Raw genomic sequence first — 16,316 nt, forward strand, 5'->3', positions numbered from 1 at the left:
GGCTTGAACCTTGGATTTTGTGGTTTGTAGTCAGTAGGTAACTGGTATTTGGAGGTTCCTGAGAAAGAGCAAATGCTCATAGGCCTCTGTGCTTTTTCCTGACATGAGCACTTCCTTTGGGGCTGAAGGGCTGCTCTGCTTTTCCAAACTTTTGGTTTTGGAATACTCTGTATGTGTCCCCTTCCCCCACTATCTGTGATTCACATTTGAAAAAGGTAAAGAATCATACAGTCCACTGAGGTTTTCAAACACACCAAAGATGGCATGAGTCTGCCCTTGGCTCTCTTCTTAACCACAGCTATAGGAAATAGGCTTGTACAAAGATTCTCTCCTCTCTCATTTTATTCAGTGTCTCCCTCTAGAGGGTTGCTATGGGTCGGAACCGACTCGAGGACACTTAACAACAACTGTGTGCACTAGGGGAGTCCCTTCTTTTTGGGGTGCAAACTTTAATGAGCTAGGTTGCTAATCGAATAGTTGGAAGTTGGAGCATCAAAAGAAATGCTTGGATATCTAATTCCAAAGAGTCATTGAAAACCCTATGGAACACAGTTCTGTTCCGACAAACGTGGTTGTGTGTTCATGAGCAGCAATCAACTCTAGGGCAACTAATGAACGGTAGAAACTCACTGGACGCAACCGCCTCCCTCAGGGACTGTTCACCCCAATGCCCGCCTAGAGAGGATGAGTCCGGGTTGGGGCGGTCACGGTGCAGGGACGGGTTTCAGGCGACCAGCTGCACCGCCTTCTTGCGGCCCTCCAAGCCCTGCCGCCATTCCTGGCCCTAGACCGCTACGGTAGCTGGTGAATTGCGTGCTCACCCAAACGAGGAGAGGCTTCCGCCGCAGATTAGGGTATCGCCCAGTTTCGTCCATCTCACCCCTGCCTCTTCGTCCACGACTCACAGCGGCTGCATCCCCTGGCTTCCTTGACAACTCAGCCATGACCATGTCCGGAACTGGACAAGGTGTCCATAGCAACCACACAGAAGGGTGTTGCTACGCGGAACTGACGTTTCCAAATTCATATTCGCACACCGACTAATTTTGAGCCGACTCGGGACCCGTAAATCGGTGCTTCACCCCGCCCCTGACCACTGGCAAGCGCCTTGGCCACGGTCCTCGCGACCAATCCCAGAGTTGGCGCGCGGCACGTAACCTTCAGAGGCCCACGTCTCCCGGAGGAAGGGGCGTGTGTCGCACTTGCGCAGTGCTTGCTCCGGGCGCGTGGAGGCTGTCCGTACGCGCGAATCGTAATTGGATTCGCGTCCGCGGCTGCGGCGGCGCACAGGCTCGTGTGGTCATGTCGTGGCTCTTCGGCATCAACAAGGGCCCCAAGGGTGAGGGCGCGGGGCTGCCGTTGCCTCTGCCGCCCACGCAGCCCGGGGCCGAGGGTGGCGGGGACCGCGGTGCAGGGGACCGCCCGGCGCCCAAGGACAAATGGAGCAACTTCGACCCGACGGGCCTGGAGCGCGCGGCCAAGGCGGCGCGCGAGCTGGAGCACTCGCGTGAGTGCTGCGGGCCGGTGGGGACCGGGCGGGGTCGGCTGGGTGAAGGCCTGGGAGGCAGGCGGCTCTCTTTGCATGAGCGACACTCCTCCAGGGGTTGTATGCCAGGCCCATTAGGGGCGCTTAACCCTTCCCATCGTCATTGCAGCCAAACGGGGGTCGCATTCCCACTTAGGGCCTCCATGAGTAAACTTGGCTAAAGCCGTACGAGAAGGTTCAGGGTTACCTGTACCACCACTTGTACCTTCCCAGTTGTCACGAGCACTTCACGTGAGGTAACCGGTGCACTGTGACTCAGAGGTTACAGGTAGCTGTAGCTCGTTACCACCAAGCACATGGGCTCCTTTCTCTGCCCTGCCTCCACGTGGGAACCGGAAGGCGTGGCCAGGTCGGAGATCTGGTGTGATCAGTGCAATTTCTCACGGAAAAGCGCACAATTGGGGTCATTGGCTTTTATCAAGAATGTTGTAGCCAATTTGCATTTTCAACTGACGACCTTTCAGACAGACCTCAGGGCCTTCAAGAAGTCAGCAGACACTGGACTTTAATCTCATGCCTTCTTCCCAGTTTTTCTTTCTACTGTGACTTTAATGAGTTGTGTTTAAGATCCTAGGGTGTAGAAGGCACTGAATAAATATCAGTTGAAAGAACACAATGGCTCTCAAATTTTTGTTTGTCTAATCTGAGTCTTTCTCTTTTCTAAATCCTAAAGAGATTCTGTAGTTGAATCTAGGTAAGGGCAAAGCCTTTTTGTTTTAAGGAGGGAGAGGGCTTAGCGCCACATGGCTCTTTCCCCATGTTTTCCTCAAGGGGATTAAAGGTTATTTATGGTAGGGGTCTCGGTGTGACTGGTTCTCAGATCCTCAAAGTGACAGAACACACTCAGTCCCAAGGTTGTTTGTCTCAATAGGCCCAGCTGAGACTCCCAGAGATGAAGTTTTGAAGTTTGATCCTTTTAGGGCAAGATAGAGTTACCATAGAGTTACGGAACAATAGCTGGGGGCTTCCTGGCACCCAAGACCTTGTGATATGGCAACATAATATCTTACGGCTTTGCTGAGGGACCACCTGCCCTAGCTCCAGTGGGGTTTCACATACTAACTATGCCCAGAACCTCTATTTCCGTCTTAGAAGCGGAGTCCATGAACCCCCCTGTCCTTGTATAGTCCTATGTGAGTAACCTTGGGTGTGCCAGCTCTCCCCTGCATCCTGTCCACTTGTATGTGTGAGTTGTCCCCAAGTCCTTCTCCTCCACTGTTACCCCAGACTTTCTGCTCCGTGGGATCAGTCATCATGCCCCAGGCACCCTGCCCCTGGGGCCTCCTTCACTTTAATTCCTGCTGTTCCTCCTGCCTCACTGCTGGCCTTTGAGATGAGTTTCTCCTGGGTCTCCCTTCCCTTCCTGTCCCCACATCCTTTCTCCTAGGGTACATCATGCCCAGCAACCGTGTGGAGTATCATCCTTCCTCCTCATGCTGTTTTCAAGCTGTCTGGACCCTTGGTCTGGCAGTTGGGCCCTACCCTGGGTTGGCTTGAGCTTGCTTCTTGCTTGGTCTTACTGCTGTTAGGGTACAAGTCCCTCTAGGCAACTGGAGATGTCACAGCCTATATCAGTCCTCCATTCTTGAGGTCGTCCCTTACCCCTCCTCAGAACCCATCTGAAGGCCAGAGCAGTGTTTGCCCCATTTCCCTTGCTTGTTTGTTGAATGAACATAACAGCCCTCAAACTTTAGAGCATTTTGGGAGTTGTTAAGTTTTGTCAAGTCGATTCCAACTCATAGCAATCCTGTCCTGTATGTTTCCAAGGAGGAGCAGGTGAGTTTGAACTGGTGACCTTGCGGTCCAGTGCTTATTCTATAGCACTACACCAGGACTCCCATTTTGTAAGTTGTTGTTGTTCAGTGCTGTAGAATTGATTCTGACTCACAGCGACCTTATATAAGGCTTCTGAGGAGCACCTGGTGGATTTGGATTGCTGATCTTGTGGTTCACTGTCCAGTGCTGAGCCTAGTGCCACACCAGAAGTCTCATTTTGGGAGTGGTGGGAGTGGTAGTGTGCCCCATTTAGTCAGTTTGGCCTCATATAGGGTTTTCGAGGCTGTAAATCTGGTAGCATAGTGGTTACGAATCGGGCTGTGAACCTTAAGGTCAGTGGTTCGAAACTACCAGCCGCTCCGCGGGAGAAAGATGAGGCTTTCTACTCCCGTAAAGATTTACATCCTCGGAAACCCTGTACAGGGTCGCTATGGGTCGGAACCGACTCGACGGCACTTAACAACAACAACAACAAAATCTTTACAGGAGTAGAAAGCATCATCTTTACTCCTGAGGAGCGGCTGTTAGATTTTAACTACTGACTTTGTGGTTAGCCCGGCTCAGGTGGACTCCTGATGTGGTGCTGTAGGATCAATACTAGATTGTGAACCACCAGGTCGACAGTTCAAACCCACCTGATGCTCCTTGGAAACCATATACAGGTTTGCTATGAGTCAGAATCGACTTGATGTCACTTAGTAACAACAGGTGCTTATTAACACTTTGGAATGCTCACTTCCCGGTATTGTGGCACTCCAAGGTGATGACTTGAAGTTGAAGCTGTGGATTGGGAGGGGTGCTAGGTGCCAGGTCCCCTGTTTCCTTATTCCAAGAGTCCCTAGAGGAGAAACTATTCGCCCCACTTTTCTGGTGAGCACGCAGGCGTAGGGAGATTACCGTAGCTTGCCAAAGGTCATGTTAGTAAGCAGACCTCTCCCTGGATGCAGGCCCAGTGCTGTTAGACTGTGACCCCTGTGTTGTCCTGGGGACAGACTCCTTCCCCCTCTGTCACTGCATAACCCTGTGGCTCCAACCCTCCTTGGAAGCTGATCTTCCCCAGACCCATGCTGTTAGGTCTCAGTGATCTGGCAGTGACTGGCATTTAGGGCTCCAAGAGGGCAGCCCCAGAGGTTCTTGCCATACCACCAACCACTGGTCACTAAGTCCACATTGCCTTATGTCCGAGCAGTCCAGTCTTAGCTTCCATAGCTGCTATCACCATCCCCACCTCCAGGCTCATGCAAGCTCACAAAGTTCACTTCCCTCTAAAGACAGAACCCAGCTCACACACAGCACTCTCACAAATGGTGTCCTGCCATGGAGTGGAGTGTGCCTGCAGCTTGCATTGGAGAGGGTCAGAAATAGACGGGTGTGAGGAGGACCAGAGGAACGGACACACAATGAAGCAAGAGAACCTATTGGAGCATTCAGGGTGGTGGTTTGTGGGTGCGCACATCTTGCCATGGTTCGTGGGCTTGAAGATTTTTATTATAAAATTGGTGACAGGAGACTCGCGCCATCCTGGAATGTGAGCGCTCTGAGGCTTAGGCTTTGCAGCTGGAGGCGTGGTGGGACGTTGGCTCCTCCCAGGATATCAGGTGTACGGCCTGAAGAAAACACATAGGAAGTGACTACACAAAGGCAGCATGAAAGCACGACCACAGCCACTGAGAGCAGAGCCACTAGGTTTTGGCTTTGATTTTTAATCATTCTTTCTCATGCCTTCCTCATCTGCATGCATCAGGGCAGACAGCAGTAGGTATAACGTTTGTGTGATGTGAAGAATAAAGGACACTAGCTGCTGCATTGATTTTTGTCTGATTGGGACATGACGCCACCCTAGGTAACACCACCACCTCGTCTTGGGTGGCAGGGAGGCAGCCTTTTCTCAGGGAGCCCACGTGGATGTGATTACCCACACCGGGCTTTCTGCAGGATTGAGCTAGTGTGGAGAAGGGGAAGAAGTAGGGGTGGAGGGACAGGCTGATGGCTGTGACCTCTGTTCCCCATTGCACTTGTGGGTGGCAGGGTCATAACATAGTTTGCTCTCCTGCAGGCCATGCCAAGGAGGCTCTGAGTCTGGCCCAGATGCAGGAGCAGACGCTGCAACTGGAGCAGCAGTCCAAGCTGAAGGTGGGTGCCACAGATGGACAAGGCCCTGGGTGGACATGCACGTGGACTGCGGCGCCTGGTTCCATGTGCTCCATTTCAGAGGAGGAGACAGGGTAGGAGCAAAGTTAAGGTTCTGGGTGCAGAACTAGAAAGGCAGGTGAGGTGGTGGGTGGGAGTGACCTGTCTTTCCCTCACTGGTTCCCCTGGGGCGCATGGAGAGAATATCTGGAGCGACAAGACCACGTTCCATCCGCTGACTCTCTAGAGAGGGAGCCCCAACTATACACTGTAGTCACAGCGCCTAGGAAACACCGCCAGGGAAGGAAGGCAGCCTGAGGAGTTGGCCTGTCTTTGGACTGCTTTCTCCTTCAAGGTTGGTCCCAGCTCATCTGTCATGACCCCTCCTTAGCCCAAGACTCAGAGTGACAATAGCCGAGAGCTTGCAGAGCCTAGGGGATGCTGCCCAGCTGTGTTGTCCGTTAGCCCTTGCCGAGGAGGCACAGGCTGGGTAGGGAGGGACCATCAGGGTGGTGGCTCTCAGGCTGGGAAGTTCTAACGTGGCAGGTGCTTGTGCGGCACCTGAATGTATAGCGGTGTCGTGTCCGCAGGAGTACGAAGCTGCCGTGGAACAGCTGAAGAGCGAGCAGATCCGTGTGCAAGCTGAGGAGAGGAGGAAGACGCTGAATGAGGAGACGCGGCAGCACCAGGCCGTAAGGAGCAGACTGCTCTCTGCTGACAGAGGCGTTGGGTTGACAAGGGGATCTACCACTCACCTCAGTGGCCTGCAGACAGTGGCCGTCTAAAACCCGGGACCCTCAGGGTGTGCTGAGCAGGGCAGGGACCTCCTTGCACCACCTCGTCCAGGTTACTGTACGGGAGCTGATGCCATAGGAGGGGAAAGGTGGAGGGCCTAAGGCCTCAGCCCCCGCTGGAGTTGAAGTCAGCTGACCTCATGCTGTGCTCTCTCCCTAGAGGGCCCAGTACCAGGACAAGTTGGCTCGGCAGCGCTACGATGACCAGCTGAGGCAGCAGGTGAGCAGCTTCCCGTGAACCTGGTGTCCTGTCTTTGTCATCCCCACCCTCCCGGTGTGGGAATGCTTGATGTGTGCACTTGACAGCACATGCTGGGACCAGAAGGGGGCACACACACTCATGCACACAAACACATGGCACATGCCCAAGCACTCATGACCCATGCTTGGACGCAAGGATGGGGACGCCCTCTCTGTGCAGACTCCTGTCCTCCTTCCTGTGTGGTTGGTCTCCATGTCACGGGTGACTCCTTGAGAGAAGGTTCCTGGGCAGCTTGTGACTGGCCAGCAGCTGGGTCTAGGAGCCACCTGGGGCCTTCACTCCATGGGCCCCCACTCCTGCCTATGGAGTGCTTCATCTTTTCCAAATACATCTGCCTGGCGGGGCGTCACAGCTTTTATTTTAACAGCATTTGGTAGTCTTGTGGTGGCCTAGTGGGATACATGGTGCACGGGGTACAGGGGGTGCGTGGCCCAGAGTAGCTGGGAGCCCTTGGCAGCTCTTGGAGCATTCCTGGTTTTCTCTTGTGGCTTCTCAGCAACTTCTGAACGAGGAGAACTTGCGGAAGCAGGAGGAGTCTGTGCAGAAGCAGGAGGCGATCAGACGAGGTAGCCCGGCCTTGACTCTGGATGGTGGGGGCAGGGAAAGCACGCAGTGGGCTTATGTCCTGGGACCTGGCGAGGGGGAGCTGCAGTGAGCAGAGTCCCTCAGGCCCTCAAGTGGTCTGTGAAGATGTTTTTGTGATCCCTGAAAACACTTCCCCAGTGTGCCCCAAGATCCCACGTTGACAAGGCAGGGGCTTCATCTGTACCCCTCGAGGACCCTATCCTGTAAAGGAAGTGCAGTGCCTCCGCTAGTTACACACTGTGACGCAGTGTGCGGGGACATCCTTGCAGCGGCCTCGTGTATTCTAGTCCATGTCCTTACACCTTCCTTGCTGTGTCCTTCTGTGCCGTGTCCTCAAGTCCCATGCCACTTCCTCACATGGGCTGCAGAGGTCTTGAATAGCCATCCACTTTGCACACTGCAGCTATGTGGTGGTGGACTGTCCCCAGACAGAGCATACGCATTACTAATGTTACTGTAATATTTTGATAACTGTATTTCAGTGTAATTGGGTTTCTTGTGTAGTTTCCTTTTTAAAGCACTGTCTGGGGTTGCGGTGCCTGGTTCCTCCAAGGCTGCAGGGTCTAATTGTAGAGCCCCAGGTTCCTGGCCCTTGGGTGTATTCTTTGTGCATATTCCTCTCTCTCTGACTGCCCTTGGTGTCTGGATTGGCAGTGGGCAGTGGGCATGGTGGGACTGGAGTCTGGGTGACAATGAGTTGGCTGAGTTGCCCATCCCACAGCCACGGTGGAGCGGGAGATGGAGCTACGGCACAAGAACGAGATGCTGCGGGTGGAGGCTGAGGCACGCGCCCGGGCCAAGGCTGATCGGGAGAACGCAGACATCATCCGAGAGCAGATCCGCTTGAAGGCCGCCGAGCACCGCCAGACCATTCTAGAGTCCATCAGGTCAGGAGGCCTTGCAGGACGTGCGGCATCATTTCCTGCAGGCGGCCCTCAGTGGGCACGATAGGTCTGAGTCCAGTACATGTCTTCCTCCTGGTGATATCTCTGCCCTCCCTCCACAGGACAGCGGGCACACTGTTTGGAGAGGGATTTCGCACCTTTGTGACCGACTGGGACAAAGTGACAGCCACAGTGAGCACATATTGGGTGTCTCAGGGCAGTTGCCCGAAGGCTGGGGTGGTGGGTGGGGGATCCTTGGCCATCTCCCCGGGCTCTGGGCTCAGCATCTGCAGGTGAGAAGGGTCGGAACCTCGCCCCTCAATTGCCCTGTGCCTGTGGTGGCCTTCCCGCCATTGCTTCATGCTGCCATCCTGTCACCCTCACATGCATTTCCTGAGAGGAAAACCAGCTGGGACAGAACCCCAGGGGTTAGGGACATTTGTTAATGCTGCACAGTTGAACCTAGTAGGGTGGGCTAAATGTTACAGCTAAAAGAGTAGGTTTCTAACCCCCACTCTGGGAAGGGATGCTACAATTTGCGTTCTTCTCTCTTAAAATTTTCCATCCTTTTGGGAAGAGTAACATGTTTGGTAGGGTTGAGGGTCAGAGAAAAAGAGGAAGACCCCCCAGCAAGATGGATTGGCAAAGTGGCAGCAGCATCAATGGGCTTAAGCGTGGCAACGATAGATAGATAGTAAGGTTGGCCCAGGATCAGGCAGTGTTTTGTTCTGCTGTGTATAAGGTCGCTATGAGTTGGCACCAACTCGATGGCACCTTACAACAAGCTGAGTGGGAGTTTTTCTTATCTGCCAACTTTGACCTGACACAACTGAGCCTCCAGGAAGTCAGAAGAGTCTGCCCATGGCTGCCCAGTCAGTCTGCTGGACCTGTGGACTCTTCCTTTACTTCGTAGCTCCTTCAGATGAGCTTTCTGTGAGGGCGCCCCAGCCCCTAGCTGAGGTTGCACTCCAAGGCAGGAAAGCTAAAGGCCCTGGTCTAACCGCCCACCTGGACATCTACTGTTCAAAACATGGGCCTGGGCTTCACCTGCCCCAGATTGTGCTACCAGGTTACAACTCCAGGGCCCCCGATGCTGCTTAGTGCACAGCAAGAGACCTGGTGATGGACTGAGCATTCCCACCCAGACAGACTGGATACTACTCAGTGGAGGTTCTACCTTCCTCCACACCCTCTGGATCTAGGCTCCCTCTTGAAAGCTTGTAAGCCAGTCACTTCTTGCCTTTGTGGCCCCCCCCACTTTGGGTAGCCAATGTCCATGTTGCCCATCCCTGTCTACTCTGTGTAAGAAGGGGGTGGGAATGATCCTCACTCTAAAGATTTGTTCCCTCTTTTGAAAAGCATGAATTTTTATATGGACTATCCTATTCATTGTGCAGCTTTCACATGCATATGAAGCGATTGAAGATGCCATGACTTGGGTTGGGCACACCTTAGTCCCCAGACTGACAGTTGTGCTCTTGAATACTTTAAAAGGGGTCTTTTACAGCAGATTTTTTGACTGCTGCTTTCATGAATGTTGATAGGGAAATCAAGCAGAATGAAGTCTTTGATAATTTCAATCTTTTTTCCGTTTATGATGCTATTTATTGGTTCAGTTGTGAGGATTTTTGTTTTCTTTATATTGTGGTGCAATCCATTTTGAAGGCTGTAGTCTTTCATCTTCATCAGTAAATATTATCAATTCTTTTACTTCCAGCAAGCAGGGTGTGTCATCTGCATTTTGCAAGCTGTTAATGACTTTTCCTCTAATCTTGATGCCACATTCTTCATATAATCCAGCTTCTCAGATTATTTGCTCAGTATAGGTTGAATAAGTATGGTGAAAGGCTACAACCCTGACACCCACCTTTTCTGATTTTAAACCAGATTTCAGTTTCCTCATGAACACAATTTAAGTGTTCTAGAATACCCATTCTTGGCAGTGTTATCCATAGTTTGTTATGATCCGTACAGTAAGATGCCATTGCATAGTCAGTAAAGCACAAGTAAACATCTTTCTGATATTCTCTGCTTTCAGCCAAGATCCATCTGATGTCATTAATAATAACCTTCATTGCCCATTTTCTTCTGAATCCAGCTTGAATTTCTGGCAGCTGTCAGTGTACTTGTTGCAGCCAATCTTCAATAAAATTTTACTTGCATATGATATTAATGATCTTATTCGATGATTTCCATATTCCACTGGGTCACCTTTCTTAATAATGGACATAAATATGGATATTTTCCTATTGCTTGACTAGGTAACTGTCTTTCAAATTTCTTGACATAGAAGAGTGAACACTGTGAGTGAGCACTGCATCAGTTTGTTGAAACATTTAAATTTGTTTTCCATCAATTTCAGGAGTCTTCAGTGCGGCTTGGATTTCTTCCTTCAATATCATTGGTTCTGGATATTACCTCTTTGGTTAAGCATCAGCCAATTCTTTTTGGTACAGTGACTGTATTTCTTCCTTCTTCTTTTGATGCATCCTGCATCATTTGAGACTTTGTCCGTAGAATCCTTCAATATTGCATCACAAGTTTTAAATTTTTTTCTTCAGTTCTTTTAGCTTGAGAAATGCTTAGTGCATTCTTCCCCTTTGGTTTTCTAACTCTAGGCCTTTTCACATTGCATTATAATACTTGACTTTGTCTTCTTAAACTGTCCTTTGAAATTTTGTTTAGCTTTTTTACTTCCTCATTTTTTCCATTAGCTCTTTAAAAATGGTCTTTTTTTTCTTTTGTTTTCTAAAATGTTTTATTGTGAATTATGTGATAGTTTACATGGAACTACATCAGTTTTACATTCATCCTATCGTATATCATTTCATTGCCATGGTTACAATCCCCTACAAGTGTCATCAACCAACCAAAGGGTATACCCTGCAAGCCTGCCCCCCAATTGTCAGCACACAGCCCCTCTCCCTCTCTGGATCTGAAGTCCCCAGCTGCTCCATTTCTCCACGTCATTGTCTCTGCTTCCATCTCTGGGGTCACTGCCTCTCCGTGTAGGGTCCCGTTCTCCGCTCTTCTCCCTTGATGGTCCCAGGGACTTCCGCTCCTGGACTACAAAGTCAACTACTCCACTCCCCCCCTTGCTACAAAACATCTACCTTTACATTTCCAACCCTCACAATCAGTCTTGATAACAATTATTCACTGTTGTATCACAAGAGACCTATCCGCATTTCATTTCATCAGCCCCGCCTAGACAGATTGGATACTGCTCACTGGAGATTCTACCTTGCTCCATACCCTCTAGATCTAGGTTCTCTCTTGAAAGCTTGTAAGCCAGTCACTTCTTGCCTTTGTAGCACCCCATTTTGGGTAGGCAATGTCCAAGTTGCCCATCCTTGTCTACTCTGTGTATGGAGGGGGTGGAATGATCCTTGCTGTGAAGATTTGTTCCCTCTTTTGAGCTACTGCATCCATAGCTGTAGGTCAAGTTCATCAAATTGTATCAGATTACTCTTTTTTCCCTCTTCTTTCTTCTTCTAGTTGAGCTCTGATCATCCAGTCATTGAAGCCAGGTCAAGTGGGTATTATCTGCAAGTGTGGTTGTTCTTGTGCATATGCCCTTTCTTCTTATCAGCTGGACATTTCACTCTCCACTCTAGTCCTCTGTGCTATGTCACTGACTCTGGGCCCAAGAATTCCAGGTCTTGCCAAACTGCTGGCCAACCAGGTCTCCACCCGGGTTCACAGGAGTCTATTGAATGTTGTAGGGCTTAGCTCGCAGTTTCATTGCTCATTTTCCCTCACTTCCCCTTATCGGTGACAAACATGGTCACCAATCAGAGTAAAATGGTCTTTTTGCTACAAATTTTTTTTTTTTTAATTATTATTTTTTTTAATGTTTTATTGTGAATTATATGATAGTTTACACAGATTTTTTGACTGCTACTTTCATGAGTGCATATGAAGAGTGTGTGTGTTTCTGATCAAGAGTAAGTTTCTGAGTCTCTTCTGATATTCATTTTGGTCTTTTCTTTTTTTATTTAATAACCTTTAGCTTTTCATGTATGATGATCTTGATATCATCCCACAACTCTTCTGGTCTGCATTCATTCATGTCTGATGTATCAACTTTGTTTATGAGATGGTCTCTAAATATAAGTAAGATATTGTTGTTAAGTACCTCGATGAGTTGTTTCTGACTCATAGTGATCCTGTATAGTGTTTCCAAGGTGTGCCTGGTGAGTTTGAGTCACCAACCTTGAGGTTCAAACCAACCTTGCCATCAATATAGTTAAGGTTTTATTTAGACTCTTGTGGACATGTTTTTAATTTTTCAGCTTCAGCCTGAACTTGCATATGAGCAAATGATAGTCTTTACCATAATCGCCCCCTTGCCTTGGCTGATGATACCGAGCTTCTTTGTCATCTATTTCTACAAATGTAGTCAGTTTGGTACCTATGTATTCTATCTGGTGAGATTCACACGTATGGGCACTTTTTATTGCCATCCTGGCTTCTATGGCAGCACTTCTTCCAAAAGAGATGTGTTTGTTCTTCTGACAGTCCATGGTACTTTTAAGTATTCTTCTCCAACACTGTAACTCAAATGTATCATTTTTTCTACAGTCTCCCTGATAGAATTCTTCAATGCCATCATACCTACTATAGTAGTTGTCATTCACTGTGAATGACAGTGATGTTAACTGGGTCTTCCTTGTAGGCACACGGATATTATCGGGCACATTGTTTCAAGATAGATCTTGAAAAAGGCTCTTTTGGATGATGAATGCAACACCATTCCCCTTCAATTTGTCACTCCCGATATAGTAAACCATATGATTGATTCTTAATGGCCAACACTTGTCCATTTTAGCTCCCTAATACCTAGGATATCAATCTTTATGCATTCCATTTAATTTTTGATAACTTCCAGTTTTCTTAGATTTATACTTTGTACATTCTATGTTCTGATTATTAATGGATATTTGCAGCTATTTTTGTCTTGTTTTGAGTTGTGCCCCATCAGCAAATGAAGGTCTCAGAAGCTTTACTCCATTTACGTCATTAAGATCAGCTCTCCTTTGAGGAGGCAACTCTTTCCCAGTTGTAGTTCGAGTGCCTTCCAACTTGAGGGACTCATCTTTTGGCGCTGTATCAGACAGTGCTCCGTTGATGCCCACAAGTTTTTCCAAGGCTAACCATTCAAAAGTGGTCACTGTCTCCTGCTTCCTTGTCTGTCCTAGTCTGGAAGTTTCACTGAAACCTATCTACCAGGGATGACCCTGCTGGGATTTCAAATACAGGTAGCATAGCATCCAGCCACACACAAGCCACCACAGTGTGACAAACTGACAGACAAGTGGTGGATGAACTCTTGAAACTTTTGTTTATCTGGAAATGTCATAGTTTCTTCAACAATTTTTACAAGATAATATTGCTAGATAAAGAATTTTAGGTTGACAGTGTCTTTCAGCACTTCAAGGCCTTTGTTGTTTTTGATGAGAAATCAGCCATTAATCTTAATGAGAATACATGAGAATACTTTGCATGTGATAACTTGCTTATCTCTTTCTTCCTCCAGCATTCTTTCCTTGTTTTGGGACTTTGATAACTTTGTCTCAATGTGAATCTTACAGAGTTTATTCTGTTGGAGTTTGTTGCATTTCTTGGATTTCTATTGCTAAGTTCATATTTGGGTAGTTTTTAGCCATTCATTATTTTTTCAAATATTTTTTTCCGCCCCACTCTATATTGTAATTCTGGAACTCCTTTGATACATATGTTGGTGCACTTGATCGTCTCCCATAGGTCTCTCAAGCTCTGTTCATGTTTCTTCCTGCTACTAGACTTCATATCATCAATGACCTTATCTTTGAGTTCACTTCTTTATCCAGGCTGCAATAATATGCTGTTGAAACCCTTCAGTGAGTTTTTCATCAGTTACTGTATTTTTCAGCATGGAATTTATGTGTGGTTTCCTTGTATAATTTCTGTCTCTTTGTTGTTATCCTCATTTTGTTCATGTACAATTTTCTGTTCCTAATCCATGATTTCTTTTAGCTCATTGAGCATATTTAAGAAAGATGACTTAATGTATTTGACTACTAATTGTAACATCTGGGCTTCCTCAGGATGGGTTTGATCAAGTTGTTTTTTTTGTTGTGCATGTATGTTACCTGTTTGTCTGTTTTGTAATTTTTTGTTGAGAACTGAATGTTCTCTGTATTATAATGTGGCAGCTTTGGAAATTGACCTTTTCTGCTTCTCAGGGATCACTGTTGTTACTTACTCGATGACGGCTGTGGTCATCTACTTGATTAATGGCTTTTCAACACCGTACTTGCATAGTATGTAATTTTTCAGTTGCGTGTGTAGTCACGGAAGTTTCTATTCCATTATTTTTCCAGTCAGCCCGTGAATGACCTGACATTTTCCAGAGGAAGGAAATTAAAGGGGCCCTGGCCCTGTAACCCGTTGCTGTGAGAGGACAGCAGCTGCAGCAGTCTTCCTCCTGTGTCCTCAGGACACTGCCAGACCAACTGCTTGTCCTTGGAGGATGGGGTCCCCACTGCTCATCATAGGGACACACTTGGAGTCATGGGAGCTCGAGCTGCAGGGGCTTGTGTGGCCTGTGGAGATGGAGGTGGTCTCTGCTCTCCCACAGTGTGGGCTGTAGTCACAGCAAATGCTGACCAGAGTCAGGAAGGGGTTACCTCCAGCTGTAGTTCCAGTAGGCCTGCACCTGTCCCACCCTCACATGTGGCTGTGTCCCCGGGTGCTGGGTGTCCAGGCCATTGTCCTCACATAGAAGAGTTGTGTTTTTCTTGGAGTCCTGCTGGTTGGTTGATGGATAGGTCACAGACAGGCTTGCCAAGGCCATTGTCCTGGACATTTCTCAGCTTTGGTGATATTCAAAGTTTACAGTCCGAAGAACTGGTGTCTCCTTTCCTTTCTTGATGGGTCTGGGGGAGGGGAGGGCTGCTGGGCCTACAGCCTTGTTTACCAGGTATCTGCAGACCTTCAGAGGCCCCTGTCCCCATGTGAAGAGCCTGGGGGCTGGAGGGATGCCCCTGACATTGGAGGGGTCCGTGTTAGAGACGGTGGTGGTCATAGCCCTCCCAGCCTGACTTTACAGATGAGGCTCTTGACTTCGGTCCCACTGACAGTGGTCTCTATGGGTGGAAGGTTCCAGTGTGCCTGGAACCTGGGTGATGAAGCATTACTGGGTCTGAGGGACATTTGGGGTTCCAGAGGGGGGTTGTTGCTGGTCAGGGTAGGTAACTTGAGACACTGGGACCTGCATTCCCTTAAGGGTATACATCCCTGGGACCAGTGGGCTTCGAGGGGCCTGGTGGGTGGAGGTGTCTTAGTCTTCCATCCTCTTCCTGAACACTGTTGCTGTCACTTGGCTAATGGCCATGATGAGAAGCAGTTTTCATGTGGTCTCTGAAGTGCCCATGGGGCCTCAGTCAGCATCTGTGTACGGGCAGGAGCTACAACCCTGCCTCACTTTCTCTGTGCCCTAATTCAGGTGGCCGGGCTGACATTATTGGCCATTGGGGTCTACTCTGCAAAAAACGCTACGGCTGTGGCTGGTCGGTACATCGAGGCCCGACTGGGGAAACCGTCCCTGGTGAGGGAAACCTCTCGCATTACTGTGTTGGAGGCACTGAAGCACCCCGTGCAGGTGAGCTCCCCCACCAGCTGAACCCAGCCTGCAGCACTCTCAGCAAGCTCCTTTCCAGCACCCACCATCACCCCTTGCCAACACCAGGCCAGGTTCCTGCCAGCATGTTCCTCTGGTCTGTAGGATGTAGCATCTCCCCGTCCAACTCACAGGTCGGGCTTGCTCTCTGCAGAGGTGCTTGTGCATGCCATTGGCACTGGCCTGCTGGGCATTTGATTGCCAAGGGTCCCATGGTTACTTCCCACCTCACGTTGCTGCCTCCCGTCTGTGGCCACCACCAGAAGCTCTCAGTGCCCTACCCCTTTCTCCTATATTATAAGCAAATATGAATAGGATCTCTTTCATTTTATTCAAATCTTGCTGAGTGTCCACACATTCACAACGTGTCATGAGTGATCTTTCCACACTGGCCCCAAGGAGGGTCCTCATCCTTTGCTGTCCTCTTGGGGGGTTGGAGGGTTCTTCCTGACTCCTCTAGTGGACACTGAGCTGTTTGTAGCTCCCAAGGTGCTTGTCCCAGGAGAACCCGAGATCCCCCTCCACTGAAAGTCCGTAGTCAGATGCTATTAATTACTCACTACCAATGATTTCAGATGATCTCTGAAGAACAGATTTGATGCATTAAACACTAAAGACCGAAGACCAGAAGAGGTGTGGGATGACATCAAGAACATCATACATGAAGAGAACAAAA

General features: G+C 49.0%; 1 protein-coding gene across 1 annotated transcript in view; it reads left to right on the top strand.

The window, feature by feature from the left end:
- Nucleotides 1–1,302: 1,302 nt before the first annotated feature.
- Nucleotides 1,303–16,316, top strand: part of LOC102822503 (ATPase family AAA domain-containing protein 3-like) — a 30,363-nt gene continuing 15,349 nt past the window's right edge. The window contains exons 1-8 of the mRNA XM_006871769.1: nt 1,303–1,507; nt 5,379–5,455; nt 6,043–6,144; nt 6,407–6,466; nt 7,005–7,074; nt 7,815–7,980; nt 8,100–8,169; nt 15,467–15,622. Of these exons, the coding sequence (XP_006871831.1) occupies nt 1,303–1,507; nt 5,379–5,455; nt 6,043–6,144; nt 6,407–6,466; nt 7,005–7,074; nt 7,815–7,980; nt 8,100–8,169; nt 15,467–15,622 (906 nt within the window). The remainder of the gene's footprint in view (nt 1,508–5,378; nt 5,456–6,042; nt 6,145–6,406; nt 6,467–7,004; nt 7,075–7,814; nt 7,981–8,099; nt 8,170–15,466; nt 15,623–16,316) is intronic.

The sequence above is a fragment of the Chrysochloris asiatica genome, unplaced genomic scaffold (genome assembly GCF_000296735.1).
Source record: "Chrysochloris asiatica unplaced genomic scaffold, ChrAsi1.0 scaffold00173, whole genome shotgun sequence".
In the NCBI taxonomy this organism is placed as follows: domain Eukaryota; kingdom Metazoa; phylum Chordata; class Mammalia; order Afrosoricida; family Chrysochloridae; genus Chrysochloris; species Chrysochloris asiatica.